Source organism: Miscanthus floridulus, chromosome 7 (assembly GCF_019320115.1).
Source record: "Miscanthus floridulus cultivar M001 chromosome 7, ASM1932011v1, whole genome shotgun sequence".
In the NCBI taxonomy this organism is placed as follows: domain Eukaryota; kingdom Viridiplantae; phylum Streptophyta; class Magnoliopsida; order Poales; family Poaceae; genus Miscanthus; species Miscanthus floridulus.
Window position 1 is genome coordinate 123,515,205 of NC_089586.1, and position 10,000 is coordinate 123,525,204.

General features: G+C 51.7%; 2 protein-coding genes across 2 annotated transcripts; one reads left to right on the forward strand and one right to left on the reverse strand.

Moving 5' to 3' along the window:
* The first annotated feature begins 655 nt into the window (after positions 1–655).
* LOC136467831 (uncharacterized) lies at positions 656–3,607 on the forward strand. Its single transcript, XM_066466622.1, has one exon. The coding sequence runs from the start codon at positions 781–783 to the stop codon at positions 1,249–1,251; it is 471 nt and encodes a 156-aa protein (XP_066322719.1). The 5' UTR covers positions 656–780; the 3' UTR covers positions 1,252–3,607.
* A 163-nt stretch (positions 3,608–3,770) lies between these two features.
* LOC136467830 (thioredoxin-like 3-1, chloroplastic) lies at positions 3,771–5,320 on the reverse strand. Its single transcript, XM_066466621.1, has 5 exons — positions 4,762–5,320; positions 4,480–4,551; positions 4,251–4,317; positions 4,106–4,123; positions 3,771–3,982 (listed from the first exon to the last, which is right to left on the reverse strand). The coding sequence occupies exons 1-5, from the start codon at positions 5,070–5,072 to the stop codon at positions 3,884–3,886; spliced, it is 567 nt and encodes a 188-aa protein (XP_066322718.1). The 5' UTR covers positions 5,073–5,320; the 3' UTR covers positions 3,771–3,883.
* Between the last annotated feature and the right edge of the window lie 4,680 nt (positions 5,321–10,000).

The following is a 10,000-nucleotide window of genomic DNA, read 5'->3' on the forward strand; positions in this document are numbered from 1 at the left end:
ATATTATATATAACAGCAAACCTTGACGCGGTAACGATTAGCCAACCAAAGCCTTGCACCCAAACCCATGTGCTTAATGTGTTATGGTTACGTTGTCTAGCTGCTTCCAAGACAGCGACTGCGGCTCGAAACGGGTTGGAGCAGTTTATAAGTGGTATTTTTTCCAGTTAACAAAAAATATTTTTCTCTCATAATAAATTAGCTGACAATACTTTAGCGCGTGTTTAGTTTCAACCCCAAATTTCCAAAAAGTGCTACAGTACCCATCACATCGAATCTTACGATACGTGCATGGAGCATTAAACGTAGACGAAAAAAAAACTAATTGCACAGTTTGGTTGGAAATTACGAGACGAACTTTTTGAGCCTAATTAGTTCATGAGTGGACACTAATTGTCAAATAAAAACGAAAGTGCTACAGTAACCCAAATTCTCAAATTCACCGAACTAAACACGCGCTTACTTTCACTCATGGCTTACGGTCAAGCGAACAGGTTACGAGGATGCCACATCACCCCCTCACTTCCTGTCAGTGTCAGCAGCCCGCACAATTGACAGATGTCCCGGACCCCAGGTCAAACTGGCCAACTGCTCCGGTAAACAGAAAACGTGAACAGTCACGAACACAGACTTGTTCTTCTAGCTTCCTTGCAATGCAAAGCAAAGCAAAGCAAATCACACCCCGGAAGATACCTACGAAACCCACAGCACTCCCACTTCACCGCTTGCGTGTACGGTCACGACAAAACAACTCGCAACAGGCTGCAAACGCAAGAGCACATGCTGCAAACCCACAAGCCACCGGCCGCTGCCGCAGCCGCTCTAAATAAAGCAGACCAGAGCAGGCAAGGACTACCGATCTCTCCCCAGCATCTCACATATCACCCATACGCGCATCCACATCCACACGCATCTCCCTCTCCACCTTGCCAGCATCTCTCCGCGCCCATGGACGGGTCGGCGTTTATGTCGCTGTCGCCGGAGCTCCGCGACGCGCTCGCCAAGGTGGCTGTGTTCGTGCTAGTGCAGGGGCTGGTCTACCTCATCCTCCGCAGCTCCTCCGACGTCTTCTCCAAGGACGGCCGGCTCAGGTCCCTCAGCTTCCGCCCCATGCGCTCCATGAGCGTCAGGCGCGTGCTGGCGCCGCTCTCGGACGTCCCCGTCGGCACCGACGAGGCCTCGCCTTCGCCGTCGTCGTCGATGTCGCCCGCCGCGTCGTCGTCGCGCCGCAGGGCTGCCCGCGAGGATTGAAATGGCCGCAACTTCTGGGCACCTTGGAGGTAGTTTGGGACTTTGGTCGTTCTGGATTGTAATTGGTTCGTTACTGTGCATGGAAATGGTATTTGAGTTCCTATAGTACTATGTAAGTAGCAGTACTAGAATGGATGGAATCTTGTAGATATATCGATTGAACAGAATTGAAAAGACGGGATTATTTGTGTCGGTGTTTCCGATCACCAACCAGTAATTTTGTGATTTGTGTGTCTAACTTGGATGGTGTGTAATTTATATTGGTTCAGATAAAATGTCCCTACGTCCAGTCTGTTGCTGCTCGTATTACCGGAACTAGTTTGTAGTAGGGGTTACAAACAGACGAGAGAGGGAGCAGAGTCTCTGGTGAAAGGGTCGAACAGAGTTGAGTCTCGTTGAGCTCGTTCAGCCCTGCCCTTTATGGGGCGTCGTGCTTCCCCTTTTATAGATGAAAGAGAAGACGCAGGTTACACGAGAGAAAGAGAGAGAAAAGCGAGGAGGAAGAAGGCCTTCGGGGTCGCGGCGCCCTTCATCTCTTTTACCTGGGTCCCGCTGGTCCTGTAGATAATGACGAGGACGGTGAATAGGCCTGTCAAAACAAACACTCAAATTTTTATCAGATTCGCCCTGCGGCACTGCAGCTCTGAAGGGCGGCACTGCCGGACTACGACACTGACGTACCAGAACAGCGGCACTGCCACACCTGCAGACAACTTCGAGTCACAGTTCAAAATCAGTTAACGGAAACTTAGATCAGAGAAATTTCTCAGCCGACTGCAGGTGTGATGGTCACAGATAAAGAGCTAGAAGTTGTAGGAACACCACACACAAGTATATCGACTAGAAACCCTAGAAATCACCTAAACCAACAATATGAAATGCAAGTAATGTAAATCAAGCATAAGTGACACAATGATTTATCCCGTGGTTTGGCTTGCCACCAAGGCTTGCCTACCTCCACGTTGTTGAGGTTAGCCACTAAGGCTTAGGGCTTTCCAACCCTTCCTCGTTCTCAACTCAAGAGACTTAACTCTTGAGATGAGGGGTGAGTTTACTAGCTTCAAAAAATGGTTATAAACCTCCCAGGACTGTCACACAAGTTGGCAAAACGGTTACAAAAAATGGTTACAAACCTCAAGAGACTACTCTGCTCTATGTTTTTCAGCTCCGCTCCATGTTTTTTAGCTAAACGGTTTCAGCTTCACGAACTCTGTTCGATAAAAAAGGATGGAGTTGTGCGAGCACCTAAAGATGTGCTCCACAAACTCTAGTTTTTTGTGGAGCTGCTCCATGGTGGAGTTTGTGAAGAAGAGTTTATGAAGCAGTCCCAAACACCCCCTAAATGTCGCACAGTTCAGGTATTTAATCACTTGCTCTTCTGGATCACAAATTCAGAAGCCATACCTTTCCTATTAATTCTTCTTTCTATTCTCCATCCTTGCATAGCTGAATATGAATGTGTTCCTTACTTCCTTGTGCTGGGATAAAAATTCATCTAGTTCCAACATATACAAAAGAACTGAACAAATACAGTATGACCAATACCGGCCATTTTCTGAAGATAGAAGCCAAGATGGACCAGACGATACATACAGAAAGAAGGATAAGATAATTCAAGATACTCCCTCCATCTTGATTCATGAAATACAGTATATCCTATGAATTTTACTCTTTTTGTTGTTATAATATACTCCCTCCGGTCCATTTTATCTGGCGTAAGTTACAATGATACGGTCTCCTAGATTATACTTTGACCATTCATTTACTTTATATTATATTATTTATGCTTATAAACTTATAATCATTGGATAGTATAGTTCCTTACAAATTTATTCATGTAAAATTTATATTATAATTGTTAAAAATTATTAGCCTAATTATTGGTCAAAGTTTTAAAAGTTTGAATCTTGATATGCGTGTGCGCCAAATAAAATAGACCGAAGGGAGTAATTGTAAGCCGTTTTAGTTTTGTCATAAGTCAAACTTCTTTATCTTTGACCAAGTTTATAGAAAATTGTAGAAACTACAACACGAAACAAGATTCATTAAATACACAATGAAATGTATTCTGATATTGCATTTGTTTGATTTTGTAGATGTTAATATATTTTTTCAATAAGCTTTGTCAAAATCAGACAAGTTTGGCTTAGGATAAAACTAAAACGACTTGTATAGCTTAATTTGAAAGAGGGAGTAGCACATTATGTGGTAAAGAAAATGAGGTACCTAACCTCCCATAATCGTTTGGAGATTACCATATTTGGTTGGTGATAGTAGTAGGCATGTGAGTGCTTCCCTTTTTAAGCTGAACTAGGGGTTCCTTCTCCTAGAATCCTTTATAATTTAGGATAAATTTTAATGAATGTTTAGATACCTTATATTTCGTAGGGAGTAGGGAACAGTATCATTTGGTCATTTCCAACATGGTTGCTCTATCTGTGTTCGAGTCATAGCATTATACTGTTTCAGGGATTCAGCTGGAAGACCGACAGAATCTTAACCAGCTCGGCTATGATAAGGAGCTGAAATATGGTTTTATTGATTTGATTTCAGCTTAGTATATGAAGAGATCGTCTGATCTCTATTTACATTAAACACAGTACAATACCCTTTGCATAACTTGGGTGTTTAGTCACTTGTTCTGCTGGATCATTTCTCTAACCTCATCCATCACAAGCCAAGCTTTGTGGCCTCCTATTACTTCTGCTTTCCACTCTCCATCCTTCCATAGCTGGATATGAATGCATGGTTTAGGATCAACGTTTTTCTAGTTGCAATCATATAGGAATAGGAATGAATTGATGGTTTCTTAAAAAAAAAGGGAATGAATTAACGGAAGAAAGTGCAGTGGCACCTGAATAGTGGGCATTTTCTGAAGGTAGATGTGCAGACCATCGGAATTGCAGTATGCACACAGAAAGGCAAAGGACTCAGATTATTTCAGAGTCATTTTGAATCAATTATTATCTTGTCAACAATCTCTGAATTTGCCGACTTACAGTTACATTCCCTCTTTTCACCACCGCTTGTGGAACTTTATTGACATCAATGAAGTAAAACCTGACTCTGCAACAGAAACGTGAAGCATGATTTAAACAAATCAACACATTTCATAATCTGAAACGTGTATGTCTTTAGAACTCAGGATCAGTTTACTTGCTAAGGTATCAATATGACAGAACTCGAAATTGTGCCCAAAAAATATTCTACTGGTGAAGTCACACTAACCCAGGATATTCTCCTGCTATCTTCTCCATTCTGGGAATCAGGTAGATGCATTTCCGACACCAACTTGCCATCCTGGAAGCAATAGACAACGTCTCAACTTCTGATGAGATATGATAGTATATCTAAGCATGCAGATAAATACTAAAGGCGAAAAATCATCTCGATTCCACTATAATGACAATCAACATCCGAATCACTGGCCACAGACACACCACACAAGTCAATGGAAGTTGAGTGATCTATGCAGGTCGGGCAACATGTGATGTGCGACAGCACTCGTACCAGTCGATGATGACGGGCTTGTTGTTCTCGACGGACCACCTTAGCGCGTCGTCGAGCTTCTCCATGCTGTCGATCTCCTCCATCTCCACCGGCTTCGACACGTCCCAGAAGTATGCCTCCGCCCGGACCCTCTCCCGGCGCTCCCTCCGCCTCCTCCCCGTCCCTCCGCCGTTCCACAGCCACAGCGCCCGCCCGGCCGCCCCGCCGCCGACCGTTGAGCACGCGGCGGCCACCGACGAGTGCGGGTGCGGCGCCGCCGCCGCGGCCTCCCGCACGCAGAGCGCGCGCGGGCTCGGCGCGAGGAGCGCCATTGGTTTCCGATTTTCCGTGTACCGGTTCCGGCGGTGATCAGAACTCGGAGACGATGGGGCTGCGGCGCGGCGTCCTAGTAGTTGGTGATGTGTCGGAGCAGAGGACGGGGTGGAGAATATGCGCGGGATCGGAGAGCGCGAGGTGGCGACGGGAGGCGGATGGCGGAGAGTTGATCGAGTTGTGGAATCGGAAGCATGTGGCTTATCCGGTGACGAAGATCCGTAGCAACAGCCGCGCAGGAGGCGGGTGGGTGCGGTGCGGGCGTGGGGCAAAAGCGTCGGGGTCGGCGTCTGGGCCCAGCGGATCGTAAAATATCTTGAGATCTTTTGCATGTGAATTTTTTTTGATCGATCGAGCGCAGCGCGGTGTTAGATGGGTTATACTCCTTAGTTTATTGGGCTGCAGCCCATTCCACCATAGTGCGGAAAGACGATGTACAAGGTCAGGTAAATTGGCCTATTCTGGCACTGTTTGTATAGCAGCTCATCTTCAAAAGTTGTCTGAATACGTTTCAGGACCGGAGATCGCTTCGAACAATATGATTATGCATTAGGTCATGCTTGATCAGCTATATAGTTTATATATAGAAATCCTAATAAAAAGCTGGAAGATGTTGATCGGCTATATAATTGTCAAACGGGTGTGTGAGGAGAGTTTGATGGCTCCTCCTCCTCCCTCCCCCTCCCCCTCCCCAGCCCTGCCGGCGACCGCTCAGGCGCCGCCAGCCACCTTCACCTCGCCGGCCTCAGGTAAGGACGCCGCCGCCTCCTCCTCCCCCCCCTCTCTCCAGACGCCGAGCCCTTCTTCCAAGGGGCACGGTCGGCGGGAAGGGGCAAGTCGCAGCGGTGGGAGATGGACTCCTACGACTCCGACACCGACTTCGACTGCAGCTCGCCGGAGGCTGCCTCATACCTCGACGTGGCACGCCGCGGGTGTGAGGCCGCCTCGACGGGTCGCGCGGATGCGCAACCTGACAGCCAAGGCCCGGGGGAGACCGCGGCCGAGGCGAGTCACTGCGCACCCACCAAGACGTAGAGCCGCTGCCGTCGTCGCGCCAGGGCAGCAGCTCAGCGGGGGACGGGCAGAGCCACGACGACGCAGAGGATCGTCCCTCAGGCAGCGGAGAGGGTCCCCGCCCATCGGCGGCTGGGGCCCCAGAGACGAGCCACCCCGCGCGGACGCCAACGGCTGGCAGAAGGTGCTCCCGTGCGACGAGGGCCGTCCTCCACCAAGAGCGTCGCAAAGACAGTCCCAGTCCTAGCCCGGCCGCCGCATCCCACCGGAATTCGATGGTCGCTGCCTCAACTGCCTCTCCTACAGCCACAGGGTGGCCACGTGCCGCCTGCCGCACCGGTGCGTCCGCTGCCACAGTCTGCACCACCTGGCAAAGGACTGCAAGCGGCCAAGAGACCACGCCGACAGCGGGGACAGGCCGGCGGGGCGAAGATTCATCAGGGCGCGCCGCGACGGCTCCACCACGCCGCGGGGGTCAGCTGCGAGGGGCCCGACGCCACCTCTCGAGCCGCTGCCACTCCCCGACCGATCCTCCAAGGAGCCTGCATCCGAGTTCATCGACGGGGCACCACCTGGCCAGCCCGCCACTAAGCCGCGGGAGGCCAAGTGCTTCATCCAGCGCGACCTGGCCACGAACTCCGCGGAGACGATGCTGCACCTAGCCCTCATCGCGCAGCCGAGCGGGTTCACCATTGGGTGCTCCACATCAGAGGTTCTGCTGGCGGTCATGGCCGCATCAGGGGTGGCGGCGGACGATGTCCGGGTCAAAAAGTTCTACCCGGAGCAATTCATCATCTTGTGCAGTTCACCGGCGATCAAGGACCAGGTGCGGGCGGCATCGCCGGTACCGCTCAACGACACACCGCTGGTGCTCCTACCGTGGACTCAACTGGCGCACGCAAACCTATCGACACTACAGTACAAGCTCACCGTCGAGCTTGAGGGGGTGCCGCGCGCACGTCTGGCATGAAGACGTTGCAGCCAAGCTCCTCGCGCCGTATTGCTGGATACAGAGCATCGAGCCAATCACGGCCGCCGGCGATGACCTATCCTCGTTTCGCCTCACAACATGGACGAATAAGCCGAGCTCCCTGCCACAAATCTTATGGCTCAATGTCACAGAGCACGAGGTTAGATCAGCGGAGACCGAAGGGGTCAGATTCTGCGGGACTAAACCGTTCCTGTGGAAGGACACGCTGCGGTACAGGATCATCGTCCACCTGAGATGCGTTCATGACTACTCGCCGCAGCCGGATTACAGGGATGATGGATCCTCGTCCGATGACCTAGCCAAGGACGGTAGGAACAGCAGGCATCACCACGGTCACCATGACTCCGGCATAGAGATCTACCCCTTCCCCTGCCGTCGTGGCGAGCCGGACGGCAATGCTCCGGGGACATCAGGCGGCGGCGGGTAGGACAGAAACCGGGACCGCCAGGGCCCGCGTAGGCGTGTACCAGCACACCAAAGGCTAGGCCCACACGGGAAGGCTCGTGTACCTGCTACCCAGCGAATCGGAAGCTACGAACAGCCTCGCCCCGGTCAAAAAAGCAGAAAGCAGTTCCAGGTGCCGCGGCAAGTCTGGCGTCCTAAGCAAGCTAAGAGACAAGAAGCAGCACCAACCCAGCCAGAGATTGCCAAGGCTAGCAACCACTCTGCTGCCACTAGTATGGGGGGCACCAGGATAGCTACTCCCCAGCCAGCCCACCTGGTAGAAGATCAGGATGCCCAGGGAGGCCAGCTAGCCACCGATGAGCAGCTCCAGGACAAGCGGCCACCAATCACCCAGTTCGCGTCGGAAATACCGGAGGCGGCGGCCGACGACGTCACAACAGAAGCGGACGGCGAGGACCTGACAATAGCGGTAGATGAAGCGATAGCGATCCCACAACCGGTATAGATTCAAATCATAGCCGTTTCAGGGGACCTAGTGGTGGACGACGTCGACGATGGTCCGTTGGCAGCCGAAGAAGCAGCCAAGGCAAAGGACGCTGCCACGTCGACACAGGGGGACCGAACATAGGCGAAGGGTGGGCCAGACAAAAGCCCGCTGCCATCAACCCATGAAGGGAGCACACCTCAGTCCAACGGCCCACCTGCCCATGAGGCCCAGGAGGCCAGTCAGGCCGTAGCAGTTGATGTCGATCGTTCAATAGCCCACCAATCGCAGCCATGGGACGGGACGGTGCCAGATGGGGAACAGGGGGCTATAACACCACTGGTCAACAGGCCGGAGCGCACTACACCATCGCCACCGAAGGACACAGCATCGGCGCAGCGAAGGTTCAAGTCGTTCGCGGTGAAGGTCAAGAGGCCCAAGCCTGCGACGCTACTGAAGCGCCCATCACCAGTCAAGGCGGCATAAACGCCTAGGAAAAGGCCGACGCGAAGCCGAAGGATCGTGGTGCAGAGTCTGTCGCGGATTCCGGCGTCCAAGCGTGAGGAGTATCTGGTGCTCAAATGCCTTGGACATGCTTCCCCACTCTCCGCATCCACTGCTAGGAACAAATTCGACGCCTTGTTCAGAAACAACCCTGAGGACGACGAGGCGCTCATGGAACTGTTCCCGGACGATGGCAACATCGGCGGCCGTATGAGGCGCCGTCTTGCGTGGGCTTAAACAGCTCACTTCTCGGTCGACAACAACAATGGATAACACAACCATTGTGTGTTGGAATGTTCGCGGGCTCAACGATAGAGCCCGGCGGGACAACGTGCGCACAATGATGAGAGACGCGCACGCCCATGTTGTTTGTCTAGTTGAGACTAAACTATAATCTGTAAACCAATGGCTAATAGCCTCCATGCTAGGAATGAATTACATTGATTACGCGTATGTGCCAGTAGCTAACACCAGGGGCGGGATAATTATGGCAGCACGCTCTCCAGATGTCGCACTGCAGGAGCCACACATCGGTTGCTACTCCGCCATGATCAAGGTGTTAACGCATGGCGCAGATCCATGGTGGCTGTCCGTAGTCTACGGCCCGTAGGATGAATCCGCCAAGGAGCACTTCTTAGAGGAGCTGGAAGCGATTAGAGACCAATGCCAGGGGCCTTGGGCCATCATTGGGGACTTCAATCTAATACTACAGGATTTTGACAAGAACAATAGTCGCATCAATAGAAGGACGATGCAGCGTTTCAGCCAAACGGTGGCTGCTCTACAGCTGCTAGACATACATCTCCATGGACGGCGGTATACTTGGAGTAATGAAAGGGAGCAGCCGACCATGGTGAGGCTTGATCACGCCCTAGCATCGCTTAATTGGGAAGAGTGGTTCTCGGACTGCCACCTACAGGCTCTCGCATCAGACGCCTCTGATCATTGCCCGCTGCTGCTCCAAACAAGCCTAACAGCCTACACGAAGCCAAGATTCCACTTTGAGACACCTTCCTAGATTACCAAGATGCACTAAAACAGGGCTGGAGCTGTCCTGACTCGGTGCATGATCCGATCGTAAGGTTGGACATCATGTTCAAGGAGCTGGCCAAGGAACTGCGAAGCTAGGCCGCGCGCAGGATTGGGTTGGTGCGCGAGCAGCTACTGATGGCCAGAGCGATCATACTAAAACTCAATCAGATCTCTGAAGAGAGAGCACTGTCAGATTCAGAGACGGAGCTGCGTGCCAAGCTCAAACACAAATGCCTCGGCCTATCCTCACTGGACCGAACGATAGCAAGGCAGAGGGCCAGAGTACGCTATTTATCAGACAGAGATGCAAATACCAAATATTTTCACTTGTTGGCAAGAGGTAGAAGAAGGCAGAACATCGTTACCAGGTTGAAGGTAGGTGACACCTTCACATCGGACCACGACACCATGGCCAGCGTAGTACACGACCACTTCATGGCGGTGTTCGGTGTCAGCAACAGTCTAGACGGGGTAGTCGACTTTGAGCAGCTCGGTAT